This window comes from Schistocerca gregaria, chromosome 1 (assembly GCF_023897955.1).
Source record: "Schistocerca gregaria isolate iqSchGreg1 chromosome 1, iqSchGreg1.2, whole genome shotgun sequence".
Classification (NCBI taxonomy): domain Eukaryota; kingdom Metazoa; phylum Arthropoda; class Insecta; order Orthoptera; family Acrididae; genus Schistocerca; species Schistocerca gregaria.
Window position 1 is genome coordinate 215,274,821 of NC_064920.1, and position 27,160 is coordinate 215,301,980.

The 27,160-nt window shown below is 39.8% G+C and overlaps 2 protein-coding genes and 1 pseudogene across 2 annotated transcripts in view; 1 reads left to right on the top strand and 2 right to left on the bottom strand.

Moving 5' to 3' along the window:
• LOC126339019 (dynein regulatory complex subunit 2-like) overlaps positions 1–8,702 on the bottom strand; it is a 47,592-nt gene extending 38,890 nt beyond the window's left edge. Inside the window, exons 1-3 of the mRNA XM_050001599.1 lie at positions 8,655–8,702; positions 1,398–1,545; positions 48–161 (exon numbers count right to left, since the gene is read on the bottom strand). Coding sequence (XP_049857556.1) covers positions 48–161; positions 1,398–1,538 — 255 coding nt within the window. The 5' untranslated portion in view covers positions 1,539–1,545; positions 8,655–8,702. The remainder of the gene's footprint in view (positions 1–47; positions 162–1,397; positions 1,546–8,654) is intronic.
• A 12,483-nt stretch (positions 8,703–21,185) lies between these two features.
• LOC126288124 (5S ribosomal RNA) lies at positions 21,186–21,303 on the bottom strand (annotated as a pseudogene).
• A 1,751-nt stretch (positions 21,304–23,054) lies between these two features.
• LOC126299744 (uncharacterized) overlaps positions 23,055–27,160 on the top strand; it is a 93,409-nt gene continuing 89,303 nt past the window's right edge. Inside the window, exon 1 of the mRNA XM_049992005.1 lies at positions 23,055–23,261. Within this exon, the coding sequence (XP_049847962.1) occupies positions 23,115–23,261 (147 nt within the window). The 5' untranslated portion in view covers positions 23,055–23,114. The remainder of the gene's footprint in view (positions 23,262–27,160) is intronic.

Here is a 27,160-nt window from a genome sequence, read left to right on the forward strand (position 1 = left end):
CAACTAAGACAACAATAAAATAATAAATAATAAACAAGTTTGCTTACAGTCAAATTCTGCTTCAGCTCCTTGGTTTTTATGTTACGCAATATCTGACGCCACTCTTGGTTAATTTTTGCCATATTAAGTCGTGTGAATGCTTCCTCATGCTTAAGCTTGTTCTGGAAAGATAATAACGCACAACCATGGATTTTTCAGAAATTTACATCACTGAACTGTTTCTTATTACAGAACAAATGCAAATGTACAATGCATTCATTCATTCATTTATTGGTCCATTTGATTCATTACATACTTAAACAGTACACTGAATATAGGACAAGTCAAAATTGCGAAAGGAGCAGAAACACACACACACACACACACAGAGAGAGAGAGAGAGAGAGAGAGAGAGAGAGAGAGAGAGAGGGAGGGCATGACAAAATTAATTACAGATAACAATCATAAGTGACAAGTAACAATTTGAATTTAACTATTATTACATAATCATTGTTTACAAGGCTATTTTTTGTAATTTAAAAATTCTTTTACAGAGTAAAAACATTTTTCCACTAGAAATGACTTAAGATTATGTTTTAAAAAAATAATGTTGCTGCGATTTTAAATCACTGGGTAGGCTGTTATATAGCTGAACTGTTATCTGTATACACTTTTTTGGTACTGTGCTGTTCTACACTGTGACATGTGGATATTATTTGTGTTTCTTGTGTTGTGACTGTGTATATGCTTATTTTGTTGAAGATGTCCAGTTTGGTTTAAAAGATACTCATTTGCAAACAGGATACACTCATATATGTAAAGGCTCGGTAGGCTCATTATTTTCATCTGGATGAAATGTGGTCTACATGTTTCCAGTTTTCTTAGGTTGCAGATAGCCCTGATTGCTCTTTTCTGCATCCTAAAGATCTTTACGCTGGTGGCTGAATTTCCCCAGAAGATTAGCCCATATCAAAGTAGTGCATTCAGAGGGAGCTGAGAGATTAAAGTAAATCAGAGAAAGAAATTAAAATTTATTAATGAAAATATTCCCCAGAAAAGGATGAATAATCTCAAACAGTATTTAATGAGATCCACAATATTGGCATGTATAAATCCTACACTCTAGTGGTAAGACTCCTTGTCCTCAAAGTCTCCACTTAAATAAGAGAGAGAGAGAGAGAGAGAGAGAGAGAGAGAGAGAGAGAGAGAGAGAGAGAGAGAATCTTTAGCTGAATTCTGATATAATGTAATTATCCACAGTTACCAAATCTATAGCTGTTGACAAAACACAATTTTCAGAAAATAATAAACAATATGAAATTATCCTGAATATGTTAGGAAATATTATTACTTGTAATATTTTGAGTGCAACAATTTTTAAAGTACATGAGAGACTTGCAAAATATCTGGATATGCACCTTCATAAATGTGGCAATAAGTTGTTGTTTCCGCCTCCTGGCTTCTTCCTCAATTGCAGCTCTATGCTGTAGATATCGAGCTCTCTCTTCTTCACTCATACGAGACAGTTTATTTCCTTTACCTTTCTTCTTTGGACCCATTTTGCTACTATAACATAAAAGTACAGAAATTAGAAAAGCTGAGCTACAATCTTGAGAGCACAAAAATAAAAAAGTTACTAAAAAGTATATCATGGTGATTATACGATCAATTACAAAAAATGGAATAGTATATAAGGTGCACTGAGTAATAAAGCACAAACATTTTTCAACATAAGGACAAATCCCTAGGGAACAAAATAAGGCATAAGACTGAACACTGCCAAGTTAATGGTATTAATTTGGCAAAACACGTACAAACCAATATAACAAAAAAAAGGAGAAAGGTATTAGGGTCCCAATTTAAGAGCCACTTAATAATAATCTTCTGAAAGCCTGTATAATTTCATGAAATGGCACCCAAACAGGTGCTCATTTAATGGTCCCAAAGAAACAAAACTCACTTGGTGTGAGAACTGTCCTGTATAGTGTGCATTCCAAGCAAACCATTGGAAATACTGGACTGAATAACGCATAATCAATGCCGTATGTGGTCATCATTGTTCCGCAACAATAAGGCGTCTTTCAAAACCAAATCGAGTTGTTTCCTCTGAATCACCTCCTGCAACCATCCCAGCAAGAACTATAACTGGCAGTATTCACAGCCTCTCCACAGGTGGGAAATCAAACACAAGCACACCCTTTAAGTCCCAAAAGACAGGAGCCACAATTTTTTTAGCTGGTACTGTTGTTTTAAGGTATTATGTGGGAGAGACAATATGTGTTCCATGATATTGATGCTTTTTTGTCTCAGGTGTCAAATGAAGCACCCACAGTGTGTCCTTTTAGACAACATAGTGCAGGAGTGAAACACTATCCACCTAATACTGCATTAAACATTGGAGAGACAACACTATTCTATTGGCACTGATCTGTCTGAGAGTTACTATGATACCCAGGAAGTCTTCTGGTAGTCCAATGTGTTACACACAACATTCACTACGTTGACAATGAAGATGTTGAATTTCCATGTAATATGCCTCACATGAATGTGATGCTTGGGCAGAGGCAACCATTTGACATGAAACACACAGTTGTTGGAGGTGGATGTCCTTGGTCACCTTGACCTTTGTTCACCTCACACCTTGGCTCTGCCTTTATAAAAATCGTGACACTGAAATCAACCTGCCTTCTTGATATTACACTTGTTTCATAAACTCCCACTAATTCACAATGTATTGAAAATGAAACCATTTTCATCAACCATGAAAACCTTATTGAACTTGGCACTTTAGTCACCAAGCACAAATCCACCAACGCCTCTCTATCTCGAAACTGTGTTTAAAAATGCAACAGCACAGCTACCAGCACCTACAAGTGGTCTTTAAAAACCTTGATTGTCCCTTCTATCTAGATATGGAATATATCTAAAAACAAAGATGATGTAACTTACCAAACGAAAGCGTTGGTATGTTGATAGAGACACTAACAAAAACAAACACACACACAAAATTCAACCTTTCACAACCCACAGTTGCTTCATCAGGAAAGAGGAAAGGAGAGGGAAAGATGAAAGGATGTGGGTTTTAAGGGAGAGCGTAAGGAGTCATTCCAATCCCGGGAGCAGAAATACTTACCTTACCCACATCCTTTCATCTTTCCCTCTTTCCTGATGAAGCAACCGGCGGTTGCGAAAGCTTGAATTTTGTGTGAGTGTTTGTGATTGTGTTTGTTAGTGTCTCTATCAACATACCAACACTTTCACTTGGTAAGTTACATCATCTTTGTTTTTAGATATATTTTTCCCACATGGAATGTTTCCCTCTATTATATAGATATGGAATATAATTCATATGGGGTATTTACGCACTATTTGGGTATTCATACACTACTGAATACTCTATTTATCTCTCCCAATGTCATACTGATTTCAAATCCACTGCATTCTGTATACAAACCAATTGCAATTTTCCTCGTAACTCCTCCTCTTTTACAAGGAAGATGTACAAAAGAATACATGGCACATCCTTGGGCACTTACAAAGCACTCTCCTACGTATGTAAATATATGCCTGTCTTCCAAGATGTCCAAGATATAAAATTTATTGTCTGGTTCAAGCTCACTAATAATATATTTATGACCTGGTTCCAGGGCCAAAATATTGTACTTTCATTCCTCCACACTCTCAAAACCTTCTCTCCTACATATTTCACTTGATCCTTATCAGGCCAGTGTGGTTCCTTTCTGGAAGTTGACCTCCACCACTGAGATGACATTCAACTTTCTATCATAATGCGAAGAAATGAGGAAAATCCTTCCTTTGATCCTTCCCCCCAATCTCATACCAATTTACAATTATCCTGGTACATTCTAACACCAAACCTTCTTCCAATCCTCTGCCACTAGATGACAGAACACACTACCAGACACAACATGCTCAACTTCAATGGCTGTTTCACAACCCATGCTTCTTGGATCTCCCTCCCCCCTCCCCGATGACATCTCCCTCAAGATCATCATCTCTGAATTACACAGATGTGAGTTATTGTCCTTACAACATATCCCTTGGTCTTGTAATCCTCACGGCCTCAGTTTCCAATAATGTTTGTCCCACACTTACCCCACCCCTGTCCCCATTGTGTGTGTGTGTGTGTGTGTGTGTGTGTGTGTGTGTGTGTGTGTGTGTGTGCATTTACAGGTCCAGCAACTATACAATGCCTCTCCTCTGCTATACAGTGATGTGCAACCATTACTCCTTCCATTTCTGTATTCCACCCAGGACTACTGTATTACTTTACTTCGCATCTAGGTTTCTGTCCACATTATGCTCTCATAACAAATGCAACTTAGTCTAATTTCAACCTACCCAGTAGTGCTCATTAAATAATGTACAGAAAATATCGTCTTTTGCTTACAACTATTTAGTACCGGTACCCTAATACTTATTTACCTAAGTAATGTCTGCTAAACACACAGTTGTGTTTTCTTATGAAATAATTATCATAAGACATTAATTTATTGAAATGCCATTACAGTGAGTCAGGTTCCCCATTTTTCAGAAGTCATCACAGTCTTGCCAATTTATGGACTAATTACTGTATTGATCACAAACAATGTGCATTATAGAATGCTCAGACAAAGATTGTTGTGTATGTGCACCTCCTCAGAGAACACGTTTGTGTTCTCAAAATGAGAATATTTGTTGTCTTTACAGCTGATATTTCATTAGACACCACATTAGTAAGTTCTGCTACAGATGAAGTCACCAATCAGCCATGGTTTTCAAGCATAGCCCAACCTGACAGAAGTCTGAAATGAAAGAGAGAGACCATAGAAAATCCAAATAATGAACACTGGACCAAGATATGAACTCCATCAGCCCCACATTCAGAAAATGAGTAGTGAGGGTAAACATGGTATCACCCAAATGGCTGTACTGGGCAATGTCGTAATGGAGATGGTTTGTGGCCTACTCCTATCAAGTAGCACCAAAATTCCCACCAACTTTAACATTCTTATTGGAAGGACTATTCACCATCAACAGTATCACATGTCCTCACTCCATGAGACACAAAAGAGAGAGAGTTGGACTTTAATTCGGGACACTGCTGCAAAATCACCATTTGACAAAATATTGGAGGGAAACTTTGTTCCACAGACTGGACTTGAAGCATCTGCCTCCAAGTTGAGTGACACTCCACAATTACAAGTTAACAAAATTGACTATTGCTTTGCTTTCTTTTGAAATGAACTTATCTCAAATACAAGTATATCACTATGTTAACTTAATATTAACTCACAGATTTTATTCTAGCAATACCATTATAAAAGACTTTCAGAAATATGAAATGAGTCAAGAAATATGTCCTCTGAGTCTTTTGTGGCGACCATGCTTCAATAAAATCTTCTCGGTTTAAAAGACACATCTTGCAAATGTGAAGATTTTATTGATATTCACAAATGCATTAGCAGACAGAAGTAACTATTGCAAGAGTGTACGCATGCTGTTCCAATACAACCATTGATGGTACTCTACTCATTACTGAAAAAAATCAGTTGTACTGCTTGAAATAACTGTGAATGAATATATTCATGTTTTAAAAAATCTACTGTTTTGTCAATTTTATATTCTACACGTCATTAGCAGTGATTACTAACAAATTGATATCAAACAAGTTTGTATACATACTATTTATAATTGAGTGATTTGTATGTATGTATGTGTGGCAACCTACTGATACCATGCACAGAAGTTAAATAATCACAAGAATGTGTACATATGTTTACCAAAATGGCCATATTAATCTAACATCCTACAGATGCTACTGGTCAACCATATTTGAATTTCACAGTAAAAGTAAATTTTTTAGTCTTATGGACATATCCACCAGCTTTAATGACAAAACTTAAATAGTTTATAGAATAAAAAGGCACTATCAAAAATAACAATTCCAAATCAGCATGAAAGTTTCTATTTTTCTCTTGCAAGACGTGTTGTTTTTCTGCACAAATGAGCAAAGATTTTTGTGGCTGAATACTGACACAGGCAGTTTCAGCAAAATGTCTACTGCTGTGAACTTAAACTGAAGTAGTATTAATCTCTAGCCTTAAATGAAGGTCTTCATTTGCAAATTGAAGTCAACACTGGCAACAAGTGTGACCAAACAATGCAAGTTGCTATTACAATATGTTTATCATGACTGTAATAAAGCCAACTTAGTACATGAAATTAGATGTCCTACTTCCTGGTGATTTTTTGCTACCTACACGTTTGGACTACATGCAATCACTTAGTCAGTCAGTTTCACAGCTAAGATACAAAATGTGAGATCTGTCTCACACTTGCACCACTGCTCACATACCGTGATAATCTCCTGTCGCTGCAATTGAGGCAGTACTATGTTTGTGGGAGGCTATGCGCAATATGCCCAACATGCAATTACTGTACATTTCACACAAAATACCTATAGCTACAGCTGTCATCAATGGGTAAGGGTACAGAACGATTCAAAGGCTGCTGCTTCTGAAAATTTTCCCAAGGGGTCCATCACAAAAAGTGCTTCCACTGTCCTTCCACGTTCATTGCTCCCTCCAGTGTCAGTTTTAGCGCTTAAATCTACCTTAACATGTGTCAAACTTTCTTTTCTTTTTCCGAATAAGGGCTTCGTACAGAGCAATATAATATCGTACTCCCTCCACCCTCGAAAAAAATCTATCTTTTCATTTATCTTATGGCCCACATTTCACTTCCTCACAATGGTCTTCACCAGAAAACCCTTTCTCAGTCCAGTTAACCCCTGAAAAATCTCTAACTAAAACAAGCTTTCTGTGGGTGCTCCAATTTGTTCCCAATGTCTTAGTCTTACTTGCTCCAATCAAATTTCAAATGTTCACTTTCCGCACTTTCATACGCCTCAGTTTCTAGTCACCTGTAATTAAGTGTTTCAAATCTGTATTAAATCTACTGATGATTATTGATGGAGAATGGTTTTAGACATGCTGTGAGAAAGGAGCTTGTTTTACTATGAACTCAGCAATCTCTTTTTAAAAGGAAATATCCTGACTGACACATCATTGCCCAGCTCAAACCACTAAGAACAGAAACTTGAAATTCGAAGAGGGCGTTGGTCTTATGCTGTCGGAATTGTTTAAAAAAAGTTTTTTCAAAATTCCACCCCTAATGGGGTGAAATAGGAGACAAATGGTTTTAACGAAAAAGTTACTATTAAGGCAATTTTGAAACTAGCACTACAAAAATTGGTACTTGGTTTCTCAGAAATAAAGAAATACACGTTTCAGCACCATTTTTGGAAATTTTATCCCTATTGTTCGAAATTCCACTCTTAAGGAGGTGAAGTACAGGATGAGAGGTTTTTAAAAATATGGTTCTATTGCGGCAATTTTTAAGCTAGAACTATGACAATTGGTATTTGGTTTTTCCAAATAAAGAAACATGTGTTTTACAATTTTTGGAAATTCAATTCCTATGAGGGTGAAATAATGGGTGAAAGTGTTTTCTTGAAAATACACCATTATTAAAGTACTGCTAAAGAATTTTTAAAGCTTTATCTTGGTTATAAATAAAAAATTACATGTGCCAGTGCTTTTGGAAATTCAGTCCTCAAGGGCTGAAAGAGGGGATACTGCAGACATCATTTAGTAAGGCATTGCTCTAAATATCACCTCTAAGGGGGTGAAGTAGAGGGCCATCTAGAAACACGCCACACGCACAAACCAAACTCCGCGCCGTCATGACGTCATACACCACAACTCCCTTACGTCACGGGTCAAAGCCGACGCGTGGGATCGGATGCTTCTGTCGACCCTTCTTTTATGACGTGAAACTAACCACACACTAAATAAAAGATGATAAAATTCTGACATCTGGTTTTGAGGCTAAACGTACAGTATTGTCACATAAACCTGTGAACTTTTGAGGCTAAACGTACAGTATTGTCACATAAATCTGTGAACTTCTAAAATTAAACATAGGTTTAACGCAGACTTTTGGATTACCTCAGTACTAAACTAATATCTACTTTATCAAACAAAAAATGAAGACTAACCTTAACAGAATATCAGTATTTGTTCATGTAAAAGAATGGACTGAAAGTCGAATTTGTATTAAAAAATCTCGTTTTCACCTGAAAACTAGTTTATTACTGCAAAAAAGCTACTAAAATTGTGAACTCAAAAATACATAGCAACAGAGTCATTAGATCACTCATTCAGATCATGGTAGGGTACACCATTACTTGTGTTCACAAGGTAGTCTCCATTAGTAAAATACCGCAGGTTATGTTGTCAGCACAATCATCATTGTTTGTTTGGTTCATTATATAGGTTAGCAGTATGGTATGTTGGAAACATGCTCGTCGTCGAATGTTGCAACTTGAAGAATGAGGAAATCAACAATAACCAAAAAGAGGATGACCGTTCGGTTGCACACCTGGGAGTGCTGATGGTACACGAAAAATAGTTCGACTACGGTGCCTCTTACATAAGAATATATTGTTATGGAATAGAACAAAGCAGGTGGGAGCGATTTCACAATATGGTACTATAATTCTCGATTCATACATTATTTCGTTTTTCATTTGGCAATTGTGAATCACATGGATGTGCGGTACGAATTTACAACTTTTCTGTTTCGTATGTTGCGTGATATTCATGCCTTACCTTTATTAGTTTCACTGTTGTACTGTGGTCCAAACGCTTGCAGCCGTGACGACGGAGGACAGAAAGTTTGATCGAATTCGCCGGTTTGAGAAAGGAACCAGTTGCCTAAGGCTACGCGCCTTAATTGATAAACTCGCTTACGGACTTATAACTTAACGTAAATTAAAAGCGCGGAATGAAAATGAAGTTTGCGTAGACAAGAACAGGGGCAACTTCGACAGTAAATGAAACCCGTTCATCACTTCAGTTATTCAGTAATAGTAAATAAAGATGTATTGCGAAATTCACAACCACAATACTAGATATGAAAACAGTTTATGTGTAGACTGTGCATCCCCGTTAAGTCTTCATAAGGCGGTTTCTTTCTCCAGTTATTGAAGTCTGAATTCAAATTTTCTGTGTTGTAGACCACGATAAATTGTGATGCGAATATAATCGGTGAACAGTTCAATCTATTTAGGCTAACAGCATATACACCATGCTGGTCCATAATTAGATTTAATAGACACACTGCTACAAAATGTAGTGAACGGTTTCTCCTAAGCAGTGGAATATTGCTACACTACAAACTGTACAGTGTCGTAAAGATGAAAATGCAGCTTGAAAATGGCAAGCATTTGTACGGTTGCATTTGGTCCAAAAATGTATTAGGTGTGCCAGTTGTATTCTATTTGTAATTGATTCTATTGCTGTCTTTCTCTTTTACAAATAAATTAAATGAATTACACATATTTCATTGGCAATAATTTCCAGAGGTAAACACTCATGTTAATGTGTTAATTACAGGAGAATACTTTATACGGATACTCTCTACGAAACAAGAATCAGCATTGCGTTCTGGATAGTCTCGTTTTCCTGGGAACAGAGCATGGACGTCGCCAAACGAAGGGGGCATGGGCGGCAGCTGACCTCGGCCCCCATAGTAATTTGAAAATATGTTGGTAGAAAGAACGAAAATGAAATACTACTTTCCGTATCTCAAATCCGAGTCTTGGGACACAACCCATGGCAATGGTTCCATTCGAAAATGACGCTACAAGCTGAGAGCACTGTGTAGTTTGAGTTGTTCCCTTTTTCTTGATTCTTGTGCCCATAATTCGGAACGCGCCTACAGAATTCGAAAATTTTTGTGCCGCTTGCTACTACAGCCAACGTATGCAATTTAAAACTGCGTAGAATTGTGGCAGTCAATAACACGGAGCGCGAATCGTGTTGCCAGCACTGTGGAACTGCTTCTCCCCGCAGCATTGTTCACCTGACACCAAAAATAGTCAACTAGCTTTTTATAATAGAATTAATTTCGCTAAATGAAGTTACAGATGTCAACATCTGTATTTCACCAAAAGTAATGAAATAAAGTAAACGATTTATAGCCGGCCGGGGGGTGGCCGAAACGTTCTAGGCGCTACAGTCTGGAAGCGCGCGACCGCTACGGTCGCAGGTTCGAATCTTGGATGTGTGTGATGTCCTCAGGTTAGTTAGGTTTAAGTAGTTCTAAGTTCTAGGGGACTGATGACCTCAGAAGTATAAGTCACGTTAGTTACACTATTTATAACTGAAGAACGGCTGGACCGATTTGGCTGAAAATTGGTGGAGAGGTAGCTTAGAACCAGGAGACGGACATGGGATACTATTTTATCCCGTTCGACCGCTATAAAACATGGTATAATAAAAACGCATCTGACATGGAATACCAAAACGCAAATGACAGCTAAACGTATACGGTTAAGTATCAGTATATATCATTAATTAAAAAATTAAAGAAATAATTTGTATTTACTTTGAGCCATCATTAACAATGCCGCGACCAAGACGATCGAATATTTCTCGACAAAGCAGTAATACAAGAAGGATACAAAACATTGCGAATGAAAGGACTGAAGAAGAACAACAAATTGCCCGTGAAGAACGCCGCGTTATTATGGCTCGATTGGTAAAATGCGAGTAATGGTCGAGTACCTGTCTAAGAATCGAGCAGATTGATTTCATTCACTCGTAATTTCTGTAACTTTATCTCATCGGAAGACGAACTTATCAACAAACTATTCCCAAACATCATTACTAACTACAAAAGTAATGAATGGTTGAGTGAGCGAGCAATTTTAGCGGCTAAGAATAAAGATGTAGATGACCTAAACTACATAATTCAGAATGAGATCATTGGTAAAATGCATTCATTGAAATCTATTGACTGTGTAACAAATGAAGATGAAGTCACCAACTATCCAATTGAATTTTTAAACTCGTGGATTGTGCCTGGCTTACCACCGCACAATTTACGCCTAAAGGTTGGCTCCGTAGTAATCATGCTTCGAAACATAAACCAACCAAAACGGTGCAACGGTACGTGTTTGGTGGTAAGTAAATTGATGAACAATGTTATTTACGCGACGATACTCAAAGGAAAATTCGAAGGTGAGGGAAGAAGTTCTCATTCCTAGGATCCCCATGATCCCAACCGATATGCGTTTGAATTTAAAAGACTTCAATTTCCGATCCGCCCTGCATTCACCATGACCATTAACAAATCACAGGACCAATCCTTGGAAGTTTGTGGTTTAAATCTGGAACATCCATGTTTTTCACATGGTCAATTATATGTGGCATGTTCACGGATTGAAGACCATCTGCGTTGTTTGTTCTTGCGCCTGATAATAAAACAAAATATGTCGTGTATCACAAGGTACTTAATTGAAGAGTGGAAGCTATGAGCCAAAAAAACATAAAGAATAAAGAATCATTAAAATACTTAATTTTTTATTTGATTTCGTAATAAAAAATTGAACTTAATATCAAAATCTGATTATTTATTGGCTTAAAGGCGGAACAGAGTTCGCCGGGTCAGCTAGTGGTAAATAGTATGCTCTGATAGTGTACAGAAATGTCATTTTACTTTAGAAAATTTCTAATACATGACACGACAGCAACACAGTGTCATCTGATTTAAGGCTGGCACACTTAAACGTATAATTTTGTTTTCAAGATCACTTAGCGCAGTTGACTAGGCACATATGTTCGAAACGTATTTAAACTTTCAAAGTAAATCCCAGCACACAATTTTTTTTTTTTTTTTTTTTGCCGTCAGAGACAGACATGAAAGACAAGGTTTCAGATTTTACAGCGTAGTACGTTTCTTCGTATCTCCAAAAACTTTTGAGTCTGTACCGATTGTCAAAAGGAAAAAGGAGAGTGCAAGCTGTGCGTGTGTTACACTTAACAGCAGTGGTTCTCAAACTTTTCGAGCTTCGGGGGCATTTTAAAGGCCGCGAATAATTGTGGGCGCACTACATACACATTTCTGAGGAATATTTTACAACAGTCAATGCGTATTTAGAAAAATTTTTCTTATATTGACAGTTTCATGGCAGGCATCTTCCGCAAAGAAAACATAGCGAAATTTGTCCACCTACGGCGAAAATTAGTTATCGTTAATAAAGTTTAATACTTCCTGTTTAGAAATTAGGAAGCTCATCAGCAGAGCAAAGCATTATGCGAAATAAAAATATCGCGGTAATTGCGATGAATAATACGTCATAAGACTAAGGTAATAATTACAATATTAAGAAGCGTACCTCATTAGAGCTAAAATGTATGACAAGATAGAATCTGATAGTTCTAGAGGCTAACAAAAGCGCTAGAACATTTGAGAGCGTAAAATCGGCCACTCATCGTAAATTATAGTAGTAACAAAGATGTTAATGCCGCGCCGATCACAGTATGCTTGGCATTAACACTCAATCAGCGTTACATGATCGCTGCAGTTAACGCAAAATACACTCCTGGAAATGGAAAAAAGAACACATTGACACCGGTGTGTCAGACCCACCATACTTGCTCCAAACACTGCGAGAGGGCTGTACAAGCAATGATCACACGCACGGCACAGCGGACACACCAGGAACCGCGGTGTTGGCCAACGAATGGCGCTAGCTGCGCAGCATTTGTGCACCGCCACCGTCAGTGTCAGCCAGTTTGCCGTGGCATACGGAGCTCCATCGCAGTCTTTAACACTGATAGAATGCCGCGACAGCGTGGATGTGAACCGTATGTGCAGTTGACGGACTTTGAGCGAGGGCGTATAGTGGGCATGCGGGAGGTCGGGTGGACGTACCGCCGAATTGCTCAACACGTGGGGCGTGAGGTCTCCACAGTACATCGATGTTGTCGCCAGTGGTCGGCGGAAGGTGCACGTGCCCGTCGACCTGGGACCGGACCGCAGCGACGCACGGATGCACGCCAAGACCGTAGGATCCTACGCAGTGCCGCAGGGGACCGCACCACCACTTCCCAGCAAATTAGGGACACTGTTGCTCCTGGGGTATCGGCGAGGACCATTCGCAACCGTCTCCATGAAGCTGGTCTACGGTCCCGCACACCGTTAGGCCGTCTTCCGCTCACGCCCCAACATCGTGCAGCCCGCCTCCAGTGGTGTCGCGACAGGCGTGAATGGAGGGACGAATGGAGACGTGTCGTCTTCAGCGATGAGAGTAGCTTCTGCCTTGGTGCCAATGATGGTCGTATGCGTGTTTGGTGCCGCGCCACAATCAGGACTGCATACGACCGAGGCACACAGGGCCAACACCCGGCATCATGGTGTGGGGAGCGATCTCCTACACTGGCCGTACACCTCTGGTGATCGTCGAGGGGACACTGAATAGTGCACGGTACATCCAAACCGTCATCGAACCCATCGTTCTACCATTCCTAGACCGGCAAGGGAACTTGCTGTTCCAACATGACAATGCACGTCCGCATGTATCCCGTGCCACCCAACGTGTTCTAGAAGGTGTAAGTCAACTACCCTGGCCAGCAAGATCTCCGGATCTGTCCCCCATTGAGCATGTTTGGGACTGGATGAAGCGTCGTCTCACGCGGTCTGCACGTCCAGCACGAACGCTGGTCCAACTGAGGCGCCAGGTGGAAATGGCATAGCAAGCCGTTCCACAGGACTACATCCAGCATCTCTACGATCGTCTCCATGGGAGAATAGCAGCCTGCATTGCTGCGAAAGGTGGATATACACTGTACTAGTGCCGACATTGTGCATGCTCTGTTGCCTGTGTCTATGTGCCTGTGGTTCTGTCAGTGTGATCATGTGATGTATCTGACCCCAGGAATGTGTCAATAAAGTTTCCCCTTCCTGGGACAATGAATTCACGGTGTTCTTATTTCAATTTCCAGGAGTGTATATTTGTCCTTTGACATAAGTAATTATTTCTACCGAGTCACGGGAGGCGTTATTTCACAAAAGGCATCCTAGTTTGTAATGTCTTGCTGCGCTGGAGTACACTAGAACAGCTGTCCTTCCACGTAGTTCGCTTTCGGGGGTGAGGGCGGGGTGGGGGTGCAGAGAGTAATAGAGGGGGCGCACTGGCTCTCTTTCAAATATTTATATTTCATACTATGTAAGAAAAACACATCCTGTGAACTAATATTCCTAACGTCAGATTCTAATAACCAAATTAGGAAGCTTCGCCATCGTTAACTGGCTGTATTATTTCACAGGTACTGACCGACAGAGCCCAGCTACGTACCAAACATTTAACGGCCACTAACGACAATAAGCCGTTTGACAACGCCAGACTGTGACTACCACTTCCTTGCAACTCTAACGACAAGAACAGCCTGTTAATAATCACAGCCATTGTCACTGTCCGCTCGATTTCAGCGATGCTTCAGGAGTCAGTTCAGAGGTAGTGAGTTAGCTAGAAGTTGAATTTTAGTGCGTGTTTAGTAGAAATAGTTAACCGGAGTTACAAGTTGAGCTATTCCCACAGATCAGTGGCTGATTCGTAATAGTAACAAGAGATCCCATGAAAGTTAAAATCGTTCAAATGGTTCTGAGCAGTATGGGACTTAACTTCTGAGGTCATCAGTCCCCTAGAACTTACAACTACTTATACCTAACTAACCTAAGGACATCACACACATCCAAGCCTGAGGCAGGATTCGAACCTGCGACCGTAGCGGTCGCGCAGTTCCAGACTGTAGCGCTCAGAACCGCTCGGCCACCCCGGCCAGCCGCATGAAAGTGATTCACCGTATGTGTAAATATCAAGTTGATTATCTGACATCAGGATTTACTTCCCTTCACTTGAATAATGGGGAACGACCACAAAGTATTCTTTGTTTGAAGATTTTAGCCAACGACAACTTGAAGCATATGAAACTAAAGAGACGCCTGTAGACAAAACGTCCAAACCATGTAAGTAAACTCATCGAATTTTTTAAGTTCCATGACTAACAACAAAAAATCAGTGTCAGATTCCTCAAAAAACAGATATCAGTTCCCAAAAAAGCCCCAAGACCATCATTTGAGGCATCGTACATAAATGCAAACACAAATCACCACACATTATTGAGGAGAAATTACTTCTACCCACAGCCTTCAAAATGTGCGGAATCGAGCATGGAGAAGATTCATGCATGAAGTCGATCGTACTCTTAGATGATAGCGTGGCTCCTCTATGTTGATACAACAGCCACTGGCAAGAAAAAACAATTGTTACAACGTCTTCATGGTAGCCCATGATTCACACTGACTTGATGCCAGTACTGATCGTTTCCAGTTCTTGTTCTTGTAAAGCTGTGGAAGAAATGGCTTCAGGCGAAGATATTTTCTTTCTTGCGAATTCCTTTATCGTTGACAACAACCTGTTATGGACAAATTGTGTTGACATACTGTATGTACCGATGGGTCTGCAGCATTTACTGTAACTAAAAGGGAGTCATGGCAAAGCGTGTACTGTTTCTCCTTCTGCAAAATTCATTCATTCCGTGGTACACAGAACGGCTTTGGCTTCTGCAGTAATACAATCGGAAGTCAGTAAAGTGCTGAACGATGCAATCAGTGTTGTAGAATTTGTGAAAGCGTAAGCTTTAAATAATAGGCTATTTTCCATTTTTTGCGAGTAGATGGGTTCTACCCATGATTCGCTTCTTTTGCACATGGAGTTACGTTGGTTCTCTCGTAGTAAATTTATTCGTCCCATTGCGGATCTGAAGGATGAACTTCGTCTTTTCCTGTCGAACAGCAATCCCAGACTCGCGGCACTTTTTCTGGCTGAAAAATAGTTTGTGATATTGTGCTAATTGGCCGATGTCTTAAGAGTAACTGAATGAGCTTGATTTATCACATCAACCCCAAAATAGTCATATCATCTTTCTAAGCGAGACAGTTATTGTGTTTAAGGGAAAACTTGGACTTTGGAAAATCCAGATGGAAAAAGGTAACTGCGATGGGTTTTCTTATCTGAATGATTTCGTTAATGACTATGAGTTGGCTGCAGGTAAAATTAGTAGAATTGGCGCAGGACATTTCGAAAACTTTCATCAACAATTCGAGGATAAATCTCCAGAACCTTTATATTAGTATTACTGGCTCCACAATAACCTCGATACGATCGATAACAGACCAGTAGAACAGGAGGAGCCCGTAGAACTTTCAAGTGCTAAACCACTTGGCGCAGAATCGGAATGAATATCCAAACTTACCAAGAAGGGAAATGGACTTGTTGTTATGCTTTGCATTTACTTACTAGTGTGGATCAACATTTTCCAAAGCATTCTAGTGGTTACGATGAAATATCAACAAAGTTAATTAAGGCATGTTCTTGTGAGTTTAGTACAATTCTAAGTTACTTGTTAACCAGTCAATTATAACTGGGACATTTCCTGACTGGCTGAAATATGCAGATGTTAAGCCTCTATTCAAGAAAGGGGATAAAGAGATGCCATCAAACTACAGACCGATTTCACTTTTGCCAGCATTCTCAAAAATTTTAAAAAAAGTAATCTACAGGCAGCTTCTCAACCATCTGACCACAAATAACTTATAATCAAGAACACCGTTTGGATTTCTGAAGGGTTCTGATATCGAAAAGGCTATTTACATCTACAGTGAAAATGTACTTAATTCATTAAATAACAAGTTACAAGCAGCAGGTATTTTCTGTGATTTGTCAAAGGCATTCGATTGTGTAAACCACAACATCCTTTTAAATAAATTAGAATTCTATGGTGTCACGGGCAGTGCTGCAAAATGGTTGAAGTCATACATCGCTAACAGGAACCAAAGGGTGTCAGTGCAAGGGACTAGTGAATTAAGTCATCAGTCATCATCAGAATGGGAAGAAATTACATGTGGTGTCCCACAAGGATCCATCTTAGGGCCATTGCTTTTTCTTGTGTACATTAATAATCTCTCATCAGTTACACTGCCAGAAGCAGAATTCGTTTTGTTTGCAGATGACACGAGTATTGCAATAAATAGCATGTCGAGTGTAGTTCTAGAAAGATCTGCTAATGATATTTTCATGGATATTAATAAATGTTTTAAAGCCAACTCACTGACATTAAACTTCGAAAAGACTCACTATATGCAATTCAGAACCTGTAAGAGCTTTCCATCCAGCATATGCATAAAGTACAAAGAAGAGCAGATAGAAGAGGTTGACAGTCTTAAATTCCTGGGATTACAACTTGATAATAAATTCAGTTGGGAGGAGCACACCACAGAACTGCAGAAACACCTTAACAAATCTGTATTTGCAATTAGAGCGTTAGCTGACGTAGGCGACATAAAAGTGAAAAAGCTTGCATACTTTGCCTACTTTCATTCCATAATGTCATATGGTATAATATTTTGTGGTAACTCTTCAAGTCAAACAAAAGTTTTCAGAGTCCAAAAGCGTGTAGTACGTATTATTTGTGGAGTAAACTCACGGACGTCTTGTAGAAACCTCTTCAAAGAACTGGGTATACTAACTACTGCCTCTCAGTATATTTACTCCTTAATGAAATTTGTCCTAAATAATGTATCTCTTCTTCCAACAAACAGCTCAGTTCATACATACAATACCAGGAACAAAAATGATCTGCACAAGGACTTAAAAGCACTTACTTTAGTTCAAAAACGGGTCCACTACTCAGGAACACTCATCTTCAATAATTTGCCAGCAAACATAAAAAATTTAGTTACAAATAGAGATCAGTTTAAAAGGAGCCTGAAAGACTTACTAGTGGCCAACTCCTTCTACTCCATTGACGAATTTTTTAATGGAAACAAATGATGTGTTGTATATATTTATACTATTAGTATTGTTATTTCAGCTAAAAAAAATAAAAATAAAAAATAAAAAAGGGACATGTTCCACATCCACGAGGATCTCCTCAACAGTGATCTATGGAACGAAAACTAATCTAATCTAATCTAATCTAAACCATAGTATTAATCGAGACATTGGTCTCGGCTGCAGCTGGAAGGGGATTTGTGAGTTGCTGTTTCAAAGATTCAACCAAGACTAGGAGCACACACACCACACTAAACTTGCATATGACAGAAAATTTCCGATTTTGGACCGAGTCCATTTTTACTCTTGTTTATTTCCTTTTTTTGGTGATCAGTTCGAATGTAACAGTTTTTAAATTGGCATTTTAAAGTTAACTACTGTTCTATCGTTATTTGAAGTGTAATCTTTCAAATACAAAAACATTCTACATGTACTAAAAGCACTTTAGATGTTAAACTAACCAACTAACTAGATTGTCAACCAATTTGTAAATAATATGCAACTAAATACCCGTATTTTCTTGGTTCTAATACTAGCTGTAATTATTACTTTCCACCACCATTGAATAATGGAAATTCATTATAATTTATAAAAAATGTTTAACTCTGATGTACTAGATGGACATTCCATAACTATTCTTATTGTAACTGAGAGTCGCAGTAATTAGACGTGTAAATAGATGTTGTTGTTGTTGTTGTGGTCTTCAGTCCAGAGCTTGTTTTGATGCAGCTCTCCATGCTACTCTATCCTGTGCAAGCTTCTTCATCTCCCAGTACCTACTGCAACCTACATCCTTCTGAATCTGCTTAGTGTATTCACCTCTTGGTCTCCCTCTACGATTTTTATCCTCCACGCTGCCCTCCAATACTAAATTGGTGATCCATTGATGCCACAGAACATGTCCTCCAACCGATCCCATCTTCTAGTCAAGCTGTCCAACAAATTTCTATTATCCCTAATTCTATTCAATACTTCCTCATTAGTTATGTGATCTACCCATCTAATCTTCAGCATTCTTCTGTAGCACCACATTTCGAAAGCTTCTATTCTCTTCTTGTCTGAACTATTTATCGTCCACGTTTCACTTCCATACATGGCTACACTCCATACAAATACTTTCAGAAAGGACTTCCTGACACTTGAATCTATACTCGGTGTTAACAAATTTCTCTTCTTCAAATACGCTTTCCTTGCCATTGACAGTCTACATTTTATATCCTCTTTACTTCGACCATCATCAGTTTTTTTGCTCCCCAAATAGTAAAACTCATTTACTACTTTAAGCGTCTCATTTCCTAATCTAATTCCCTTAGCATCACCCGACTTAATTCAACTACATTCCAGTGTCCTCGTTTTGCTTTTGTTGATGTTCATCGTATATCCTCCTTTCAAGACACTGTCCATTCCATTCAACTGCTCTTCCAGGTCCTTTGCTGTCTCTGACAGCATTACAATGTCATCGGCGAACCTCGAAGTTTTTATTTCTTCTCCATGGATTTTAATTCCTACTCCAAGTTTTTCTTTTGTTTTCTTTACTGCTTGCTCAATATACAGATTGAATAACATTGGGAACAGGCTACAACCCTGTCTCACTCCCTTCCCAACCACTGCGTCCCTTTCATGCCCCTCGACGCTTATAACTGCCTTCTGATTTCTGTACAAATTGTAAATAACCTTTCGCTCTGTGTATTTTATACATGCCACCTTCAGAATTTGAAAGAGGGTATTCTAGTCAGCATTGTCAAAAGCTTTCTCTAAGTCTACAAATGCTACAAACGTAGGTTTGCCTTTCCTTATCTATTTTCTAAGATAAGTCGTAGTGTCAGTATTGCCTCATGTGTTCCAACATTTCTACGGAATCCAAACTAATCTTTGCCAAGGTCGCCTTCTACCAGTTTTTCCATTCGTCTATAAGGAATTCGTGTTAGTATTTTGCAACCGTGGCTTATTAAACTGATAGTTTGGTAATTTTCACATCTGTCAAGACCTGGTTTCTTTGGAATTATTATATTCTTCTGGAAGTCTGAGGGTATTTCGCCTGTCTCATATATCTTGCTCAGCAGACGCTAGAGTTTTGTCAGGGCTGGCTCTTCCAAGGCTATCAGCAGTTCTAATGGGATGTTGTCTACCCCGGGGGCCTTGTTTCGACTTAGGTCTTTCAGTGCTCTGTGAAACTCTTCAGACTGTTTCATATCTCCCAATTCATCTTCATCTAAAACCTCTTCCATTTTCATAAGATTGTCTTCAAATACATCGCCCTTGTATTGACCCTCTATATAGTCCTTCCACCTTTCTGCTTTCTCTTCTTTGCTTAGAACTGGGTTACCATCTGAGCTCTTGATATTCATACAAGTGTAATGGCCGGGTTTTTTTTTTTTTTTTTTTTTTGGCACATTTGATATGAACTGAGGAAGAAACGAAAATTAGGGGAGGGGGCAAAATAATTTATGTTTCAGAAAGGGGGCGCAAAGGAAAAGTCTGAGGACACTTGCTCCAGAATACGACTCTGTACAAGGTGAACATTAATAAAACCGACAAACTGCAGGGACTGACTTGAAACAGGTCCCATGAAGATGTATGCGGAAATGGAAGGTGTGCGTGCAACGCAAACAAATCGTTCCAGAACCTAGTACAGAGCTGCATCACATCCACGTCACAACAGATGTTAAAGCGGCGGTTGTCTTGCAAGATACACATAAACGAGTTTCGGCTTACGCCATGTTGGCGGGCCACTTGCCTGGGGTTCGTCTCAATATCCTGTAGAAACTGATCCTCCAAACTTGTTGTGCACACTGTCCTCCGCCTCCTTGCAGGTTCATCTGTCTGAAATGACCCATGATCACACTAACGCCAAAAAGGGGCTTGAAATGTTGTGAGGTGTGGTTGGTGTCTGTGAGGATACCTGTTTTCGTATAGCCATGCTACTTCTCGACCGTTTCCATCCGCTTGGCCGTGCGCAACACCATCTTGGCTTGTTCCCGACATCAATACCGGACCATTTTGCTGCTTTACAGCTGCATCAATCACACAGCCTACAACTCACGTGGAACACAGGTCACGTGGTCAGAGGAACTGTGTCGTTCGTCAGCGCCATCTACCGTGGCAACGATGCATTTCCGGACACATGTTCATACGACCGCTTTTCATTCATTTGTATCTGCTACTTTATTCCTTAGACGATGTGCTGTACAATGACGTGTTGTCTCTTTTCATCGAATTTGAAATGAGTTTCTTAAACCTTCAGGCTACCTTTTATGCTAAGCACTCCGTATTGAGGCCACGAGTGGCCTACCAGGACCACCGACCGCCGTGTCATCCTCAGTGAAGGATGCGTATAGGAGGGGCGTGGGGTCAGCACACCGCTCTCCTTGTCGTAAGATGGTATTCTTGATCGAAGCCGCCACTATTCGGTCGAGTAGCTCCTCAATTGGCATCACGAGGCTGAGTGCACCCCGAAATATGGCAACAGCGCACGGCGGCCTGGATGGTCACCCATCCAAGTGCCGACCACGCCCAACAGTGCTTAACTTCGGTGATCTCACGAGAACCGGTGTATCCACTGCGGCAAGGCCGTTGCCCTATCTGTTATGCTACGTTCAGAAATAAATTAATAACTTTTACATGGACGTCTTTTATTTGTTTTGCTTTACTATGATGTATTTCCTCAATCAACTATAAATCACGTTGCAGGTTTCAGGTATCATTTTACTTAATAATTGTGGGGAAACAACAGTACTGAATTTGAGGTCCTCTTAACTTCTGCCGGTGGCTAGAAAATCGCAATGTAGCTAACAGCCTCTCCTCGCAGCTTACAGCTTCTTTCATGGCCATTGTTATCGTTAAGAATGGTTTCATGATGTTCAGCAGCCCCGAAATCCACGATTCATCCATTCTTAGATTTAGTAACAGAACGTGGGTGAACTTTTTTCCTTGCCTGAGCCACTTCTTTGCCAATAGCTTTCCCCCTGCCTTTTTTGGCCTTGTTGCGTCTAAAAAGGCCAAGGCAAACTCAAGTTTTTGTTTCTGTGTAAAACAAAACTTAAACTCAATCACAATAACGGGGTGGCGTTATAAGCGCTGAGTGCAGATGGTGAGGACGTTTGAAGTAGGATGCCACGAAATTGGTTGATCGGGCGGTCGATAGACAATTGGTGCATGTGCAGGGGCCTTAAAACCGTAATTTATGTCGTAACCGGCCGCAGCTCGTGCTCGTGCGGTAGCGTTCTCGCTTCCCGCGCCCGGGTTCGATTCTCGGCGGGGTCAGCGATTTTCTCTGCGTTGTGATGACTAGGTGTTGTATGATGTCCTTAGGTGAGTTATGTTTAACTAGTTCTAAGTTCTAGGGGACTGTTGACCATAGATGTTAAGTCCCATAGAACTCAGAGCCATTTTATCTCGTAACCAACGAAAATATGACAATTAGCCTTATTAAAGAATATATGCGATGCAAATTGAGCATCAAGAAGTGATGTCAGAGCAAGTCATTTATCAAATCCAACGGTTAATACCGCAGATTCCTAACGACGCCGGCCGGGGTGGCCGAGCGGCTCTAAACAGTCTGGAACCGCGCGACTGCTACGGTCGCAGGTTCGGATCCTGCCTCGAGCATGGATGTGTGTGATTTCCTTGGGTTAGTTAGGTTTAAGTAGTTCTAAGTTCTAGAGGACTGATGACCTTAGGAGTTAAGTCCCATAGTGCTCAGAGCCATTTGAGCCATTTGAACCTAACGACTTGGAAAGCGACTGTATCCATTCAGAGGAACCATCCAAGTATTTTTGCATCAAACGCGTTAAAGTAATCATGAAAAAGCTAAATCCAGATGACTGGAGCGGGATTATAACCGCCATCCACCCGAATACGCTATTGCCTGACGCAGGAAGGAAACTTATGGGGATTCAACAGCTTCGGAGAAGATCTATATACAAATAGAATCTTCCGTCGAGAAACATCAATAACTATTTAGCGCGTAACCAACAAAGGAAGTAAGATACTCCCTGAAAAACAATAGTTAACCATAATAAGCACATTCCTAATGTGAATTAAACAGCTCCTTTGGAGGTTGGAGCGAAAAATGTTTTGACAGCCGCGATGTAAATAAACACACACACAAACACAAAACAAAACATTGCACGAGGACTTTAATCTTGGACAATGCGTTCAGTGCCTTACAACTGCGCTACAGTTCTCCCAAGTTTCCATTACTTTTTAAACTCGCTGTTATTGCATACCTCATTATGTCTGAAACAACAGTTTAATTCGTATCTGTAAACAACACATTTACTCTTAGAAAAGACAATACCATTCTCAAAGAAATTATAACTCTACTTGATTTCCATGGTTACGACGTGTGCGAAAACAAATTATTCGTTGCGCACCCCGTGCGATAATTATGTCCACCACGAAGCGGCAGGAATCGTCTACGGAGAAAGATAACACCAACAATGAAACTGAATTTGCTTTGCAGGTCGAGTTGTCCATAGAGACAGACCGAATACTGAAAGTGTTGGATCGCACTATAGAAAAACTGGAATTGGTTGTGAGTATTTACTGGATACTTTCCTTGTATGAATATATTATGCTCAAGGATAGCTTAATCAGTTATGCGCAGCTTGAAGGAACTCTTACTTCCTTTATGCAGCTGTTACTCGGTAATTATAATTACTGAAAGTTGCACACTTCATCAGTCTTTCATTATCGATTAAAATTTCGGAACAATACATCATAGGAACTACCACGAACTGGACATTGTATAGAACATTCATACGACCATTTATGAGTACTGCACTAATATAGGGGGTCCTCAACAGATAGGATTGAAGGGAGACATCGAAGCAATTCAGAAGCGTGTTGCTACATTTATTATCATCATTGTGAAGGCAGCAATAGGGCTAAAGGGCACTTATGATGAAGGCGGACTTCCGATTGCGTGGTGCTGTTGACAGTTCGTTATCATTGGGCGTACCCAGTCAGCTGATAGAGCACGGTAGCCAATGAGAACCACTCGGTCTGATAACCTTCGTTATCACAAATATGTAGCTGTTTTTTTGGTAATTTCCAAGAATGATTGCCTATCGAAGTCGTGGGGTCCAAACGATACGTATCGAATGCGCGGTCGTAAATCGATCATGCGATTCCGGTGGCTGGTGTTGTGATCAATTATTTGTGATCGTCATTTTTACCTGTTTTTCGTCGTTCCCTTAGTTGCTCTAAATTACATACCTCCACGAATTGTTTGTGAGTTGCTACGGAAACCCAGACGAATTATGTCGTCAGTGAGTGGGATTTGTGGTGTTCTTGACGTTTCTTTGGCGGATTCTCTCACATGGAAAAATTTAATTCCATGTTTATCAAGCGTAGAAAATTATCCGACTTTTTGTCGCAAATATGGAGTACTACCGGACGAGGAAAGAAGGGTCTGTATAGACTGTGGTGCTGCGAAGTGTGTAAAACTTTGTAAGAACAGTTTCGATGCTGAAATACCGTTACAGTTTCATTGCGGAGAGTGCGGGAAATGACCGAGTATCAGGAAGAATACATGGTTCGACTCTTCTAAATTACCCATCCAGACCACCGTAATGGAATTTCATATGACGACAACACCGACGACGAGTGAGGTAAGTTGTCTACATTGCAAGTACAAGTATTTTTGTAACGCTCTTCTTTTGTCGTTGCTGCAATGACCACTGTAAAATTGCCGTTTTCTTTCGAAGCTTTTACGATTTCTGAGGTAGCACTTTAACACTAAATTCCCTTGCGTTGTTTTCAATCCTTACCATCTCCGTAACATTCACGTGTTGTTCGAATACACCAGCAACGGATCTAGCAACACGATTCTGAATTGCTTTGATGTCTTTCTTTAATCCGACCTGGAGGAATCACTCGAGCAGTACATGGGTGGCACAATTGTTCTATATGCTGTCTCCTCCGTACATAGACCACACTTTCCTACAAGTCTCCCAACGAACAGAAGTCAACATTTCACCCTTCCTACTGCTGTGCTTGCGTGCTCGTTCTAATTCGTGTCGCTTTGCAAGCGCTCATCAGTTAGGACGGTGCTTCTGCGCATAGAGGCGGAGTGGTAGGGTAGTACGAAGGGGATGAGAGTCTGCGCACGCATGGCGGTAGAGAGCGAGAAAGTCCTTGTTGCCGAACTGTGTTGCTGCGGACAACAATCAGATTCGTTTGCATTCGGTACGTCATATTATACCACCAAATTTTTGAGAGAATATCCGATTCCGATCAGCCGTTTATAGGAGCGAAATCTTATTTCACGTATTGAGGTGGTGCTCACTGCTCCACAGCAGTCGTCTGTGTGACGCCCGAACAGCTGACGCAGCTATGTGTAGACCTCAAGTACAATTATTTTCAAAACGACGGCTATTTAACGACAAAATAATCGAAAATGGTTACAATAATTGCCATTTATTGCGATGTGGACTATAAGTAAAAATTTAATATACGACAAAATAAACTTCAAACCGTAATCATTATATTTAACAACTGGGTAATTTCCAAGAATGATTGCCTATCCAGGTCGTGATGTCCAAACAATACATATCGAACGTGCGATCGTAAATCGATCATGTGACTCCGGTGGCGGGCGTTTTTATCAATTATTTGTGATCGTCATTTTAATCTGTTTTCCGTCGTTCGCTTACTTGCTCTAAATTACACACCTCAGTGAATTATTTGTGAGTTGCTAAGGGGAACCCAGACTATTTATGTCGTTAGTGAGTGGGATATCTGGTGTTCTTGACGTTTCTTTGGCGGATTGTCTCACGTGGAACAATCTAATTCCATGTTTATCCAGCGTAGAAAATTGTTCGACTTTTGTCGGAATTATGGAGTACTACCGGACGAAGAAATTAGGGACTGTGTAGACTGTGGTGGTGTGAAGTGTCTGAAACATCGATGCTGAAATACCGTTACAATTTCATTGCGGAAAGTGCAAAAAACGAACGAGTATCGGGAAGAATACATAGTCCGACTCTTGTAAATTATCCATCCAGACCATCGTAATGTACTTTAACATGACGACAACACCGACGACGAGTAAGGTAAGTCGTCTCATTTGCAATTACTAGTATTTTTGTAACGCTCTTCTTTTGTCGTTGCTGTAATGACTCACGTAACCATACTCACTACGCCCGCCACCAGAGTCGCATGATGGATTTACTATCGTACGTTCGATATGTATCGTTTGGACCCATCCACTTCGTTAGGCAATCATTCTTGGAAATTACTGACAACTGCTTCTACTCCATGTAATTTTCTTACATGTGCGTAATGAACGTATGTGAGTTCAATATAAATCACTATGCGTGAAAAAGAATTACTGGTAGCAAAGACTAGTGCAAAAGACTATCGTAAAAATTGTTAGCATATTATTGTATTTTTTTATGCCAACAGGCATTATGAGTTTAAATTAATTTGTTCGACTTTACAGTAGGAGAAAGCATTTAAGACCAATCGAACAAGCAAACAATTATCTCCTGTGAATAACTCAACGGAATAACGTCGAAAACAACCGATATCTGGACAGGTAACCCTCCCTTTCGCTTTAAGGCAATTTCGAGTTTGTGCGTTGAAAATGACTGGGGTTTACTTGTCGAAATATTGTAGCTTTTGTGGAGTTTATCCGGATGCATTCTCGCGAGTAATTAGAGCATACAACACACTGGGAAAAGCTTAACTTCTTCTTGGGCAATGTGTTGAAGATTATAGCCTGAATACTTCCAGGTTACACATTCCTAATCAACAAAAGCTAGGAATTCCTCACTCACTGTGTATTCAATTGATATGTCGACAAAAACATTGTAAAACCATGAGTTTTTAAAACTAAGAAAGATTATTACTTTACAGAATGAGATTTTCACTCTGCAGCGGAGTGTACGCTGATATGAAACTTCCTGGCAGATTAAAACTGTGTGACCGACCGAGATTCGAACTCGGGACCTTTGCCTTTCACGGGCAAGTGCTCTACCAACTTTTTTTAAAAATTTTTTTAGACGCTACCCCTTTTTTTAATTTTTTTTTCTTTTTTGTTTTTTGTCTTTTTTTACATTAGTTAACCCTTTTATAAAATGGAACTAAAAAAAAGTACCAAGTGCCACCGCCACTTTTCATCCTAAAAAAAAAGAAAAAAAATCTGTTCCACTTCAGGCGTTGGCTCCTGACTAAACCTACCCCAGAGAGCTGCCTATCTACCAGGGTAAATATAGGAAATCATGGTTAGGACTATCCTTACAAACAAAACAAAATCTTCTTTTTTCTGAATTTTATTTTTATTGTTGTTACGTTATTATTTTTTTTTGTTTTTGTTTAGTTTTGTTGTGTCATTGATCAGAGGCCTTTTGCGCCCCGCTGGTAATATGTTGAGTCACGTCTTCTCGAAACTGATGTGTTCTGTTCAATTGTTCAGAAATGTTCATTGGT